The 16784-nt window shown below is 40.9% G+C and overlaps 1 protein-coding gene across 1 annotated transcript in view; it reads right to left on the bottom strand.

Moving 5' to 3' along the window:
- lrrc75a (leucine rich repeat containing 75A) overlaps nt 1-15694 on the bottom strand; it is a 60261-nt gene extending 44567 nt beyond the window's left edge. The window contains exon 1 of the mRNA XM_034113260.1: nt 14692-15694. Within this exon, the coding sequence (XP_033969151.1) occupies nt 14692-14940 (249 nt within the window). The 5' untranslated portion in view covers nt 14941-15694. The remainder of the gene's footprint in view (nt 1-14691) is intronic.
- Nucleotides 15695-16784: the final 1090 nt, after the last annotated feature.

Raw genomic sequence — 16784 nt, 5'->3', positions numbered from 1 at the left:
CCAATGACCTATAATTTGAAACATAATTTGTGTATAATTTGTCTCCCTTATTCTGATCTGTTTCAACATGTAATGGGATCATCCTAGGGCCATCCTACACCCTTCCATTAAGTTTCATGAAAATCAGGACAGCAGTTTTTGCTTTATCCTGCTTACAGATGGACAAAATGCACTGTATTTGCTTCTTGTTGGTGGAAAATGACATTACGAAAAGCCTTTTATATATAGTTTGAGTTAAGTGTTTGCATGTACATTAGCAAATGTCAGCATGCTAACACACTAACCTTAGACAGTGAGCATTGTAAAAGTGATTCCTGCTTATCATCAACTACTAGCTACTAACATCTACCAGTAGCATGTGGTTACCTTAACAGTAAAAGTATTGTACATTTAACCATTTTAAAATAATAAATTAAATAACACTACTTCCTTAAAACAAAACAAAACACTTGTTGCTCCTTATGAAAGGTAAGCACAAGGTGTTACCATCTTATAATAATTTGTGAATGCTGCCAATCAGGGATAATGCTTGCGGTTGTCATGGAGATGGCTTAGCTGAGCAACACTTTGACTGCACGCCACAATGAAGGCATACATGAGGTTAATTCAACTATGTTTGTTTCCAATGTCCAGAATTGACCTTAGAGCTAAATTAGAATATTGATAAACTGCAATCTCCGTCGTCCTTTAAGATTTGTACCCATTTTGTTGTCTCAATAACATCGTGAGGACAACAGCTTTTGAGTTTATGAACAGCTGGGTTAATGACACCTATGTATTATGATATATGGGTGCATCCTGTGTGCTATACACTGTGTATAAAGAATATAATGTGTGTGTGTGTGCGCCCATGTGTGCTAATGCATTTTAGTCTACAGCTAAGTACAGGCTCAAAGTGTTTGCAAATAAATGTCTGTGTGTTTGGTTCTGTCATAGCTCAGATGACCCCAAACAGAGAAGCATTTTAACAATGAGCCGACTCACATTAACAAAATATGAAACAGGTTGTGATCAAAAAGTATAATTTTTTATTTTTTGGGAAAAATATAGATTTCTCAGTCATGTGTTTAAGAAAATTAGATGTAATGTAATTTTCTCATTGATATCTTTCACATACTCTATTTTTTTTATTAATGTTGATTTTCTGCTTTGGCAACAATGGTTGTGGCCCATTCATGGTAATGAAGCGAATTGAATGGAATAGAGAGGGGTAGGGGTAATCACTCTCCTACAGAAAGGTATGACTCACTGAGGTTTCCATGCCGCCTGTTGTTTTACGTAGGCGGGGTGGTAAATAATGACAGGCGCTCTGACCGGCTGACACTCACACACACATAAGAATCAGATGCTGTATTTTCATTTATAGCAACATAGAAAGCTATGATTGGCTCAGCAACAGATGCATTTTGAGATATGCCACGTGTACAGGTTACACAGACGCACACAGTTCCAAATTGAGGTCAAACATAATTTAGAACAGCTGACGATAATCCCACAAATCGGAGAGGGAGGGGGTGCATTCGGCAAAGGTATGCTTTAGGTGTGGCTACATGAGATTGATGCATTACTAGCATGGTACGTTAAGCACAGCGTAGTAAGCACAGCGTCGTAAGCACTGCGTCGTAAGCACTGCGTCGTAAGCACTGCGTCGTTAGCACTGCATCGTTAGCAAAATGTTTTTCAGGATTGTTTGTTCTAAAATGATTCCAAATCCAACAGAGTGGTGCAGGAATGAGTCCTAAAACCTGGAAATGAGTCAGCATTTTACAACTTCCACTTTCAAGTCAGCATTTTTCGTTGAAGCCTAAAATAAGGTCTGAAGGTCAATATAAACTATTTAAAGTCATCAAGCCGACACAAGGCCGTCTTTAGCTTAGCGGTGGTGATGCGGAACCTTGCCAGATCCAATTGGCAAATTCCATTGCTTTTTGTTCGGCCACCAAAATTACGTCATTACTGCACAACTCTATACATGAGAGCAACGTGTCCGGGTACTTCTACCCTTTTTAGGCGAAAAACACTTGCTGTAGGTAAATATATATTTTGGGGATTTTTTGTGAATCAGATGAAAACAATTTAGAATACTATGCATTCTTTTCTTTTTTTACAAGGAGCCCAATTATGGTGGTCAGTCCGGCATACAGTTACATAATGTCATGATAAATTGGTGATGGGCATTGATATGGTGAAATTAAAAGCATTAGGGGATTGATGTTATTTCAGTCTACCCGTTTGCCTTTTCAAAACATTGCCATTCAATAAGCCACACAAATCGGCCAATAAACGTGCCACCTGGCGAATAACCTGATTACTTGATTTTTCGACTCATCCATCAGAAAGTAAGCACAATTAAAAGTGATTACATTGTTGCAGCAATTGAAGCCAACATAGCAGCGAGAGGCCTGTATATATTTTCAAATTGTGAATAACTTGAAGAAAGAGCACATCATGCTTTCATCTTTGTCTTTACAAATGCTTTTGCTCGTTCATGTAATTTATTCTATTTAGGATATTCGGTTCTGAATCATAATGCAACCTTTGGAAATGCATGGATGTATTGACTGATTGTATAATATGGAGAGAAATAAATGTTTTCATCTTGTGTGCTGTGTTTGATTAAAAATATCTCTGAAAAAACTCAATATTTCATTAGAGATATCGAAAGAACATCAATGTGTAACAGCTTTAAGAAAATCAGAACTTACGAACCATGTGTATTTGGTTTTATATTTTTTAATACATTGTATGGATTTGAATAAACTATTTATATTACAAAACAATGAGGTTTTCTGCTACTTGTGTGTGTTGTCTAAAAACTAAAGTACATCTGCTACTTCAAAAAAGTACTACATTTCAGAAATTCAAAGTATATAAAGTACGGTTATGAGGCAATTTTACTTTTAACAGAGCCAGGCCAAGTGTAAATGGTTTGACGATTTATTCTCAAATAATGTAACTTGGTAGATAAGGTCGAGATAATGGAGAATGGTATCAATCCTATCATGTCATTCTCAGTTTGAAGCCAATAACCTTTTTCACAAAATGTCAAACTATCTTAAATGACTGAGTGTAGGGTTTAAAGTTCTGCTTTGAAACTATAGCAAACAATCTTCTTTTTAAGGTGTACATAGTATTCACTCTCCAGAAAAGCCATACATTATTAAAAGTGTCCCCTCATAAAATATAGACAAAATAAAACGGATATATTTCCTTGAACTCAAAGTGGATGTTGTGTTGAGTGTGTACATACACGCATTGTGCTTTGTGGAACAGTGTGGGCTTTTTCTTTCATAAAAAAAGAAAAGAAGCGCCACCCATATTAATTAGCGGCGGTCAGCATCAAAGCGCTGGTGTGATCCAGCTGAAGGTGAACAAAGACGGAAACATACATGGCCGACACAGGGCTCAAGTGCAGGCTGGAGGGTTAATAAGAGGAAATGGAAGCCGGGCTACGAGGCCCCATACAATATATGAAGCTGGAATTGACTTTTATTAAACATCCCATAAAGCCCCGACGATCATGAGATGAAGGAGGTTCTTTCATCATAGCTGAAGAATTATTACGGTTATTAATTTTCTCATATCAAAGGTCTGTGCATCAACACTAGTGTAGTAGATTTTATTGGCAGATTAAGACTCTTCTCATGTTGACATTTTGATATGTCACAGGATGAAAATCTCAAGGTGTAATTAATAAGATGAATGATGCGCTCCATTTTGCATGTGGGCAGTGGCACACTGCTTCGTACGATTATTTACTGAGTATGTCATTAATGAAAGCACAAATTATGCGATGGAAATAGTTTTCTACAAAAGTAAAAGAGGAGCCCTGATAGACAGGTCAGTGAAGCTTCCTCAATTTGATTCAAATAATGGGGAGGGCTTCACAATACAAATATGAAAAAGCCCATTATATTTGCAACATAGGACTTTGTTTTCACAATCTAGTGGTTTCATTTACAATACATCATGGAAAAGTGAACATTAACGTTGAAGACATAGAGATTCATAAAGAAGCATTTTGCATGAACTGCAATCTGTTTAAGACATATCACTAAAAAAGTATATTTAATTTAGTGTATTTCTTTTCAGAGTTAGCCAACACAACAGTTAGCTTGTTTTCAGGAGCCCTGAAAGACTTTTAAGATAACAGCAAGAAGGGATTTGAACTGGGGGGGGGCTTCATTTTTTTCATTATAGTATATCGTTGTGAATTGGTTTCTCCCAAACAAGCCTTCAGGGGTGTCACTGTTTGAAAAATGGCCCTTGAAAAAACTGAATGAGGATGAAATGATGGAACAGATTGTACAGACTGCAGGGAGCACTCGCTCCACACAAACAAAATCAATCAAACAGCATCATGTAGAGACATTGCCCTTCAAGTTCTGATAAGACCAAAGAAAAAAGAAAAAGAAAAAGGAGGATGTGCAATTAACATTACAAGGTGAAAGGTTGCAGTCCTCTACGCCTTTGGTTTAATCAATACAGGGTGACACAACAGGGAACATTTGCAGCACTGAGAAATACATTCTGGACACACAATGAATCCATGCAATAGTGTAGATGTGTTGAGTTTGAAAACAGCCAACTGCAAATATAATGCGAACGCAAAAACAACAATCTCAGCCCCGGTGCGGAGGACACATGTTCGAATCCGGCCTGGGACGTCGTCTTCCGGCTCCCCTTTCAACTCTCCGTCTCTTCAATAAAGGCACTGGTAGCCCAAAATATTAATACATAATAATAATAGTAATGTAATATATGTAACGAAGACAAACCTCATGCACAATTTATATTCTGTTGACCCCATCATCATGGCTTGCAGATTCAGACTAAAACAATAATGGTGGCCACAACAGAAAGGCCCCTCATCATCAGGCAAATCACATACCATAAGACTAGTTAACAATCCACCGCTTACAGCACACCAGAGCCTGCACAGGGACCACTGAGGATCATTTGGAGCCTGTGCTGGTTTCTAGAGACACTGCTGCTACTAGTTTAGCAATGAGCTCCAGGGAAGGCCAGGGATGTGTTAAGAAAAGCAGGGTGGGAGGGTTATTTTAGAAATCACCAGTGACATGTACAAAAAAAATTCAACCTTATCTGAGGATCACGTTATAAAAGTATTAACCCGATTATTTTCTGTTCCTTTTTTTGTATCCTGTTACATGTAATCTGCTACTCTCCAAGCTTGTTGATAACAGTTAGCTTTGCTGTGAAGTTAACTGAATGGCAGTGATTATGAAGGTGGCCTGCTCATTAGCTCTTAACAGAGCTCCTGCCTGATTAATCAATGTCTATTTAGTCCATGCCCTCCGGCCATCGCCATGGTTTCCCGGCAACATGGAAGAGAACCTGGTAACCAGGGAAGAGTGGCTCTCCTCACAACCGAGCTCGCTCCTCTCTTTTCCTTCAGTGTCATTACCTCTCTTTCTCTCTCTGAGTATCTTCCAATGTCTGAGTAATCACTCCCCACCGCTGCCTCTCATTTTCTTCATCAGTGTCTGTTGCAGTTTAATCCTTGTGGTGGTTTTTTTTCCCCCTCTCCGCTCTCTCAGTAATTGTCTTTATTCAATTCATCGTGCGATCTGCCCATCATGTACTGTTCTAGCAAAGCATACCCGCCCCCCACACTATATGAAGATGATTGATGGTTATGTCACTGGTGTTCTTCCAATTTAGTTTTCATCACCCAACATGAAAACCAGTTGCTTACAGCCTCCAGTATCTGCTCGCTTAAAAACAAAACAAATGGTGTTCATCTTCAATCTGAAATATCACAAATAGAAAGGTCCATCCATTTTATTAACTTTGAGCCAGTTGGATTGCATCATGTTTGTTGATGTTTTTCCTTGTTCCCTTATCCCAAGGTCCACAAACAGCAGCAAGAAAGAGGTCACAAGAGTCTGACCTCAACCCATCACCCACTGCATAAACTACGCCTGCTGTTTACACAGTTATACTTCCTCCTTTCTATTGATACTAAAGCACTACAGCAGCTGTATAATGTGTTACACTGACACAAGTGAAGTGTTGACTTTCATTAAATGTATTATGTCAACAGATTTCACATAACTGCACCGGAGGCCTGTACGACGAAGCCGGTTCAACATAACCCAGATATGTTTGAGTTACCCGGTTTACCTAATCCAAAACAAACGCGCTCTCGCTAAGCGGTCCTACGACGCTGGTTATCAACTCGATCGCAAGCTAGCCGTGTCCTATCTAGTTAGGTGCGCGTTCACATAAAATGGGTGGTTTTGGAGCATTCGACCAATCACAAACATGGACAAGTGTACTGACAGCGCAGCGCGTCATACTTCCTGAATGAAAAGTCAACTATAATATTAGTCAAATATGAAGACGTTAAACTTTAAACATCCATGACTTAAACACTTTATCCAGGATAAAAGCCACATAGCTGCACCTGCAAGGTGAATACAGCTGGTAAAAGAAAAAGTGTTTGAATGCGTACATTAACAGGTTTATGATATCACTGCCCCGTCTAAGACACGAGTGGATCTGACTTTAATTACATTTGACTCGAGTGTTTCGTCAACTTAATGTGTTGCTTAAAATAATACTTCTGCATACAGTATGTGACACTGTGAGTGTTGCACGGCCAGATACGGCTCAAGAAGCTGACTCAGATAAGGAAATATATGATACATTATGATGTGATATCATGTGATATGAATGATAATGGGACACATCGACGTCTGCACTCACAGTGCCGCGGACTGTAGGCTACGTAATGTTACTTTGATCCGGTTACTTATGTTGTGGCAGATATTTAATTAAGCTTTCTTAACATAATAGTATAATAATAGTATAATAGTTATAGGCTAATAGTCAGATTGCTCTGAAGATGGGAGGTGATATTCTATTCATTTTCACGTTCACACAGTCGGTGATTTTGGCCGGCCGTCTTTCCTGCAACGGCAGTTTAAACTGTATTTCCTCCGCACACTGAGCTCTGATTGGTCAGCAGGCGGTGCTTTCACTGAGTTGATGTCTTATCCTGGAACCTATCCTGCTTCGGAGCAGACTAGGTTCCAGGATAAGTTACCGTGGAGATCTAGCCCGCTAAAAAGTGAACCAGCTTCGTAGGACCGGAAACCCCTGAAGGTAGCTTGCTAAACGAAAATCTTGCTTCGTAGTATAGGCCCCAGGTTAGCCGCTCAGCATAAGTTACCATGGAGATCTAGCCCGCTAAGAAGTGAACCAGCGTCGTAGGATCGTAGTTTTCCCTGAAGTTAGCCCGCTAAGCGAAAGTCCGGCTTCGTCGTACAGGCCTCTGGTGAGTTGAAAGCAATAATATTACGTTTAAATAAAACATAATAGGTTCAACTTAATATTATAAATTAAAGTCAACGTTTCAGAATTTTCAGTGTACATTTCCACATTCAAATATCTCTTAAAATCACTGCACATATGTTATAATTTTTTTTAAGTTGTTTACTTTTACTATCCCAAATGTTGAGATTTTTCACACCTACAGTAGAGTGACCTGTCATTTGAATCAAGGTAAGAGTCCATTTTGCATTGTCGCCTCTGATGGCATCTTATCCCATTCCCGAATGCATCGGCTTTGTGGGTATTTGCCAGAAGCGGTTTAAATAGTTTTGATCCAGTTCTTATAACACATTTTAAAGATTTATTTTCACATCTCTGTCATTCTAATAAAATGTTTTAATCAGATAAAGTACTTTAGTTATATCTTTAATTCTCAGAGTAAGGAATTGAGAAAATGTTAGCGGTAGCTCATCTCGCAGCTAACTTTGTGCGTCCGTCTCTCGAATGGCTCATTGTAAAAACCTCCTGAACAATCATCAATAAAGGAATCCTATCCATCTTCCACCATTGCTATATGTGTTTTTTTATTGACAGACCCTTGGCAGTAGAAAACTACATAACGTACTATTTTTTGTGAACTTCAGCATGACTTCAGCAAGTCAAATGAAGTATGGATATGCAGATGAGAAATGGAAATGTCTTAAAGGTCCCCTATTATACTTATACCAACAATATAATATAGTTCTCAGTTATATAGAAAACATGTCTCTGAAGTGTTTGGCTCGAAATACCAAACAGATCATTGTAGCATCCCATAATCCCCTCTGTTTCAGCCCTGTTTCAAAAGTGCTGATTCTGTGTCTGTTACTTTAGATGAAAATAAGGAGCCACTCCCCTCTGAGAGAGATTTGGTTAAAAAGAACACAATAGTGCTCTAGGAGGAGATTCAGGTGATAAGGTGTGGGGGGGGGGGGGGGGGGGGGGGGGGTTACCTTGGTTGGGGATTGGCTAATGGTTACACAAGCCAAAAAAACATAATGACATCCCAAAGTGGCCAAAATCTGATCAGCTCATTTTCAGGTTTTTATATAGATGGATCAGGACAAAAAGAGAGCAAATATTTTTTTCCTGAAACTTTCAGAATCTCTTAACAGAGAGGGGAGCATTACTTATATAAAGTAATAAAAGACATGAAAAAGTGGATTTTGCATAATAGGTGACCTTTAAGTTTGTAAATGTTGTACAAGTATATGTGTACAGGTCTCTAAATGAGGAGAAGGAGTCCACTAAGTGCTGATAGAGGTTTTAGTTCCCCACAAGTCTCCCAGCAGCTGTATCAGGTGACATATGGGCGTTCACACCAAGTTATTTTCCCACAATAGTTCATGAGAACTCAGTTCATGAGAACTCTTTTAGTTCTGATGAACTAAAGCAGATCGCGTTCACACCGCAATGAGTTCCTGGGGGTGGACTAGGCAAATGAAGCCGCTGACGTCACTTCTTCTTCTTCTTCTGCTGCTTTGGGTTTACTGGCAGGCCGCAAACCACTTCACGGCGTATACTGCCACCCGGAGTCCCCGGCCGGAAGTCCCCGGAGTTGGGCACTGCTGGGAGTCCCAGCAGCTTCTACTGAAGCCTTCCGAGTAAATCGCCAGAACGCCGACACCTCCTCATCTCCACCGCTCCCATGTTTTCTTTTGTGTTGCCATAAGTTAGTCTCTCTGCGTTTGTGCGCTGGGCTAATGCTAATGCTAATAATGCTAATGCGAGGAAAATAAATATACTTGGATCTGACCATTTAAGCAGTTTTTCAGATGAGCTACTGGAATAATAGTGCAGTATGTCAATTGGGAGATGTCTATCAAAATGACAAAATCTATCACATGTCCCATCTACACAGATTATGATACAGATGTATGGAAAAACGTATATTTCTAAAACTATAATATCAACAAATGTATATTTTGGGAAAGTGGACAATATAGGATTATATATTTAACTGCTATTGAAGGGTTTAGCAGAGGTGTGGACTCGAGTCACATGACTTGGACTCGATTCAGACTCGAGTCACCAATTTGATGACTTTGGACTCGACTTGACAAAATGACAAAACACTTGCGACTCGACTTGGACTTGAACACCAATGACTCGGGACTTGACTTGGACTTGAGCCTTCTGACTTGAGGTGACTTGATCATTTAATTCAGAGGTCTCCAACACGCCGATCGCGAGATGCCGCTAGAAGAGCAGACTCCCGTCGGGGAGAGCAGAATCTTCAGCCGCTGCAACTCTTGCTGAGAATCCTTGCAGGCAGGGGCGGGTCTTTATTTAGCTGGGCCACCATGCGGCCAATCATATGTGAGGACACTAGGATCATACCATTATGTGAAAGAAGGGTGGGGGGCAGACGCTCCAAAGACAGCAGGTGTAGTGGTACAGGCCAGCTACACAGAGCCACGGGGAGACAGATTTAAATGCAAGCGCGTCGGAAAAAGTCAAGAAATTAGCGAAAAACGAAAAAAGAAGCAGCATCTGGCTGCATTTCAATGATATTGGAGAAAGCAAAGCTGAGTGCAGGATTTGTAAAATGAAAATAACCTTCAGAGCAAGGTTTTTTTTTGGTAACCACTCAGGATTTATTGTCAGAGGTGGGAGAAGTTCAGATCTTGTACTTGAGTAAAAGTACCAGAGTGTAGGAATACTCGGTTACAATAAAAAGTCCTGCATTCAAAATGTTACAAGTAAAGGTACAAAAGTATTAGCATCAAAATACAGTTAAAGTACCACCTGCAGAGGGATCTAGATTCAGGTGTTCTTTTCCCCATAAAGACCGCCTCGCTGCACATTATCCCTTGCATAAAGATAGGTTGTGGGTCCCTTATAACATGTTGTACACAGTGGAAATAAACATTCTGGTTACCTCAACATCAGGGATCTTATCAATTAAACTCCTTCTGAATCAAACCGTCACGGTAGCCTTACCTTACTGATCCCTCTTACAATAGAAGAAAACACGTTACTTTACCAGCAGAGAGAAAATAGATTATTACAGTATTAATGTGACTAATAAAGAGCAGTTTAATTATTAAGTATTATTCTGTTGATGGGTGTCATTACATTTGGTGAAAAGCACATAATGACTTGTTTAAGACTCGTTTTGTCAAAGTTTAGGACTTGGACTTGACTTGAACTTGCCCATCCTGACTTGAGACTTGACTCGGACTTGAGCGCAAAGACTTGAGACTTGACTCGGACTTGCAAAACAATGACTTGGTCCCACCTCTGGGGTTTAGTGTAACTATCCTTTTGTGTGATTGTTTTTACCAGCAATGACAGCAGCTGAAACCCAAAGCCAAGGAGATCCCAAGCTACGGGCAAGGGAAATATCAGGGTCAAGAGTTGAACACCTGCAACAGAACATCGGCAGGAAAGGATATCAGAAAAGACTAGTCGAGGATTAAAGTGAAGTGTCTTCGAATGTGTATCCCCCTCGCGCCGATCACCCCATATGAAAACTAACACAAGTTGCCCATTATATGTTATACTGTCACGTAATGTGATCACTATAATGTGGTGCAGTGCTGACATATTTTTGTAAGCCAACCCGAAAGTTAGCATCGCAAGGGTTCACTCCACGAAAAGCAATGGGATTTCACCATTGGATTTTGGTATATTGCAGAGAAAACGATCTGTGGCAAACATGTTGTACTGCGGGATAAACTCCACATATTAAAATCACTTTGTGATATTACAAGGATTCATTCTTTTGGCAGAAATTAAAGCTAACCCAAACTACATCAAGGTCGCATGGATGCGCATCACCACCGCTTAACTAAAGACGAACTTGTCGATGTGATGAAGTTCGGTCGTTTTTTAAAGTCACTTGTTAGCAACCGCCGTTTTTATGGCACAAAGAAGCTTCGGCCAATCACAAGTGGGGTAAACAGTAGCGTATTTTCTGTCGGGGAACAAAATGTGAACATCTTTTAAACCACAGATATTATTTCAGTCTTCAAACCAAAAACACATTAAAAAAACACTTACTTCGAGACGAGGGAACCGGGAGTGGTAAAATGAAGGGCTGTCCCCAATTAGTCGGCTAAAACAGTCTTAGTCGGATAATTTGTTATTACTCTATTAGTCAAAAAAAAAAACTCCATCCATCCGCGTGTGCTTTGACGCGTCAGTCAGAAAACCCTCGCACTTCATTCAGAGCTGTGCCTGGTCATTAAGTTCATTTTGTCGAGCAGGAAATCCTTAATTATCCCAGACAACCTCTGATTATTCTCATAATCGGAGGAAAACAGCAGCAGTGAGTCAGGCAGTAACCTAAGCTTGTATCAACATATATAGACCTATACTTTATTATAATTCTGACCTCAGAAAAACATAAATTAAAGTTTTCATTTTATGATGAAGACGTGATGCGAGGAGGTATTTTTGGCAACACGCAGATTTTCAGTGATTCCGTTCGCTGTGTAATATTTAAAGGGTTGTTATATTAAGATATGAATGATAGAATAAATGAACTAAATGTTCCGTGTGTCTTCGCTGATTGTTCTGAAACACATAAAGAATGTAGGCAGGCGGACCAGTCCGCTGTGACTCATGCGCTTTCTACGTGTAACATTTCATTTATATTATATTTATATTTCAAAGGTTAATTATTACAGTTTTATTGTATATGTTATATTAGCACAACATACCATGATGTTATAACAACGTTTTGTATCAGCCCTTGAAACTGAAACCATTTTGGGAGAAAAAATGTATCAATAATATTAATAATGATAGCTTATCACAAATGTGCTGGATTAGTCGAATAATCGCCTGAATTGACGACTATTGGTTGACTAGAAAGATCTTTAGTAAAATGCCCTAATAAAATTGAGCATAAAATGCTCAATCAAAAAAAAAAAATTGGCCATCCCCATTTCCATTGGGTCTTCTTCGGGGAAAACAAATCTGATCAACAGTCAAAACAATGCTCACACTGAAGCTAAATCCAGGGGATGTTTGGCATTTACACCAAATAGTCTCACTCTCTCTGTTGATCACCTCATGATTAATAAAAAAATGTCAGCACCTTCATTTTTCATAATCAGATTGAGGCCAGTTTTAACTAGCATGTATCTCACAGTAATCATCACAGAATCAGTGCTTATTGTGAGGGACCCTCATCAGCCCCCCGCTGTGTGGTTGTGCCTCACAGCCAGACAGGAGACTGAGGCCCCGCTCACACGGGACCGTTTGCGTTTATGCACAGTATGCGTATTCAAAAAAGTCTTCCGTTCACATGCATTCGTTTCATTTAACGTGTCTGTTCAAACGAGGCCGCTGGAAACGCTGTAGTACATATGCCGGGACTGTAAGTGGCGCTGTAACTTCCGCCAAAATACACCAAAAGCCGCGAAGAAGAGCAGCCCGAGCAGCCCCGCCGCAATGTTGCCATGGCTACCCTTCTGTTTAAGCCCCGCGGTGTATTTAGCAACATGTAGTTCATGTAATTCTCCATGTCCACTTGTTGCTGATGGTTGTGGGGCTGTAGATTTTGCACTAATATCTGTAGCATGGTCAGTAGCAGTAGCACTAGCAGTAGCTACTGACAGGAGGAAGTGTGTGTGGCGATTGCTGGTATTCAGCGGGATATAGTCATTTCCTCAGCATATGGATAAATGCAACGGGGAAGTTAACTGAAAGAAACCGAATCTGTGGATATTGCATCGACCGACCAAGAAGCACGTCTCCGTGGAGAGGACGGCTCAGAAAGAGAGATATTCTCTACAAACACCGGGTGAGATCACACCTTTGTCAATATAATGGATCAATGCATGAAATCTGACTCTGTTTATTTTGTTTAAGGAGTATATTGGGCGTTAACAATTCTGGTTTGCCTTTTATAATATTATTTCATTCAAGAACCCCTTGTGCGTTTAATTAACACAGCTATTTTTGATAGTTGCTACAGCAGTGAGCAGGAGAGGTGGGGAGAGGTGGGGCTATCGCTATTTTTTCAGGAAATATTCGTATAGAGGTGATTACACGGACTCGGTTGACCCCCCAGAGCGTTTCGTTTGCAAATCTATCCACCTTGGGACCCGTTATCGTTTGTGGGGTCAGTTTCTATCGGCCTCGTGTAAATAATAGGGCTATACGCACGCGAAACTATGCAGATACAAGCAGTTTTCTCCTCGTGTAAACGGCGCCTGAGACTCTCCTCCTCTGGGGTATCATAGCTTAATGAAGCAGCGTCAGAGAAGTGAATGCCCCGGTCACAGCGATGACGCATGAGGAGGAATCCTTGATCCTTTTGCCTGTTTAATTTGCTTTACTGTTGGCCATTGAAGCTGTAAACAACAATAGAAAGGTGCTGATACAAATCTCCCAAACAATAAACTGTGGAAGCAAGGTGTGTGTTTAAGCGTGAGGCTCTGTTCCCTGTGAGTCATAGAGGGATAAACGTGGCAGCATATGGATTATGTGCAGTGCTGTCTTCAAGGATGAGAGCTTATATCTCGGGTTCTCCCTTCTCTTCAATGATAAACATGTATTAAATTAACTCCCTCCTTTGGAGCCTAGATCCTTCCCTTTCTTAACAGCTCTCCAGATCCTCCAATTCAACTGGTGGGATTTTTCCTTCTCCTTCTTCTCTTTTTGTTTTTCCCCACACTAGAGTCTTTCAGTCTGTGCTTTACTTTGGCTTCTGTCTGTAGCAACAACAGCAGCCAGCCAGACTAGCACTGCAAACCTCTTGAAAGACGGAAAGAGGTAATAAATTGTAGCTGTGTCCACACTGTGCCAGTGCAGCAGAGCCACAGCTCAACAGGTCCAGCCAGGGGGCTGAATTCATCAGTAATGTTCGCAGCCAATCGATCAGTTTAGTCAGTGTCCGCGTCTGAGACTGGCTTCTGTTTCAGCCCCAGTGAAGACAACATGCTTACACAGACAGAAATGAATAGAGGCAGGAGAAAGAAAGAACGCCAATAATATTTCTACTTTAAAAAACAAGTCATGGTTTTTTTGCGAAGGCAGAAAAAGACTTGTCAATGCAACCTTTATGTCTTTGCGAGACTATAGTAAAGTTGTTAGTATGAATGCAATGCATCTTCTAAATGCCTACGCTCGTTAGATACCGTCTACCTACTGTACCTTCACTGAAGTTTATTACAAACCTTAAACCCTTACACACGCCTGCTCCTAGTTGGATGGTCTGCCCTGACCAGCCGTAGACTAAACCAATAGCATATTCTTATTTATAGGGCTGTTCTTTGAGTTCTACCACCTTATCTACAGATTTATATCCATTGGAATAGAACAGGAATTTACGGATGATGTTCTCTTGAGCTAGAAATGTGAACTTGTGACCCTTGAGAGCTTTACTTTTATACACACCTGTCGGAGTGTCTTGAGCATCTCCGTGGCCTCGTCCTGCTTGCCCTGCTTGGCCATCAGCATCATCTCCTGGATCATGCCGATGCGGCGCTGGTAAGGCGGCGGCGTCCCTCCACGCCCCAGCCGGTCCCCTGACTTCAGCATGAGGGAGGCCAGGATGTCCCCCCGCTCCCTGGTGGGGGTCCGCTTCCAGCTGTGCTGAGGGCTCGGTCCTCCGGGCTCCTGGCCTTTGGTCTGCTTGGCACCCATGGTGTTGCGTTTAATGTGAACTGTGAAAATAACAAGACCAGTCCTACCAAGAAGTCATGCCGAGGCAGGTTTGAGTAATGGTAAGACACTCAAAAAGCCTGCAGATCATCATATGTTTCGGCAGTTTGGGGCTAAAGCATCTGTGAGTAATACAACTCCAAACTGCGAAGGAAAAATGTTCAGTGTTACAAAGAAGAAGGAAAAGTCCAAGAATACAAAACACTACTCCATAACATTAGGAATTGGAGCTACTAGTTGTCTGCTTTCAGGAACTTGTAAATCCCAGAGAGAGCAGCTCAGGTCGGGAACAGCTCGGAGGATGCTGCCTGCAGCATGACCGCAAAACACGGACACAGCAGTCAGGATGCAGGATGCCTTCAGTGCAGACGGCTGCAGCCTCCTATCCCACACGCAACTTCACCACATCTCTAAAATAATGTACCTTCGGCAGCAGGGTTATTTTCCTACTCTTCTCTGCTGTTTTCTGTTAACAGTAGCTCGGAGGACAAGGAGGAGACGGATCGCAGAAGGTGGTGCATGCAGCAGGGCATGGCAATGTTTACGTCTCCTGAAGATCACCGCTGATGTCTGCTGCTCGCTCTGCCCTGTCCTTCCGCCGCTGGAAAGGCACGCATAGGCTGAAACAAACCCCGCATTCGTCCTTCTCCAAGGTTGAGTCTCCATCCGCTCCGGAGCAGGAAGCAGCCGCACTGGCGTCTCAGTTCGACACAGGCTGCGGCTCCGCGGGCTGACAGGCCGGGCTGGTGTTCCCTCGCTGGGACTGAATTATGTATCGCACCCTCTGTTCAACTGAATGGGGGGCGCGCGGAGAGTGCACATGAGCACAAGTCCACCCTCCTCGCAGAGTAATGGGTAGGGCTGGGCAGGAGCACGAGCACATCGCCAAGTTTGCAGTTTCAGCTCGACACGACACTTCTTCTCCGGCTGTGCCAATTTTCATTAATTAATGCGTCACTTTAATGTAGCGTTGCTGCTTTCCATACGTTGACAGGTTTGGTTCAAGATGACTCATACGTTGTTATATCCTTTATGGTCTTCTAGTTAATCGGCATAGGCCTATAGTTTATTAGACAGTTATTTTTTTTTATTATCGAATAAACAAATTGTGCAATGTGGCTGGCTAGCATAGTGGCGAGGGTAAATCCTGACACAACTTGACACAAAGATATGACCTTTGGATTATGTACCTTCATCTATAGTAGGCCTACTGAAAATACCTTTGTTAAATAGGCCTACGTAGCCTACAACTTAAAAATAGTTTAAATATGCGAAGTAGTGTCGAATGTATTATATCGCAGAGAAAACTATTAATTTGTAAATGTTTGTAAATGATTTGGTCTTCGTCATAAGCAACATAGCAATATTTAAAAGATAGATTTTCATATCGAGTTTGGCTTTTTGCATAGAAAATACAAGACACTATGTTCGGCCTACTCTTATATTTTCATTTAGCATGAACTAGAATAGAGATTTCTTTTTTTAATGCAAGAATTGTAGTTTTACCTCACCATTAAGTGCAAGTGAAATTTAAAAGATGTTCAGATAAACTGAAATAAAGCATATATAGACTATTCCATTCTACAAAGGAAGTATGTAGTTATTTTCATGTTATCAGCATGATTCAATGCCGTTTGATCACATGGTACATACACCTCTGATTTACAGTATATGTAGACAGAAAAATAAAGGAAAGATTGCACTGACCTCTGGTGGTGGCCGTTTGAAGTTCATAAACTAAATCATTTTAAAACAACAATCTTCATGTAGTAGTAATATTAGTAGTAGGCCTACTGTGTATGAGAAAGGAAGTCGATTTTTTTAAA

Source organism: Trematomus bernacchii, unplaced genomic scaffold, assembly GCF_902827165.1.
Source record: "Trematomus bernacchii unplaced genomic scaffold, fTreBer1.1, whole genome shotgun sequence".
NCBI classification, from domain to species: domain Eukaryota; kingdom Metazoa; phylum Chordata; class Actinopteri; order Perciformes; family Nototheniidae; genus Trematomus; species Trematomus bernacchii.
Note: the sequence above shows the minus strand (reverse complement) of the source record. Positions and strands in the feature narration are given on the sequence as shown.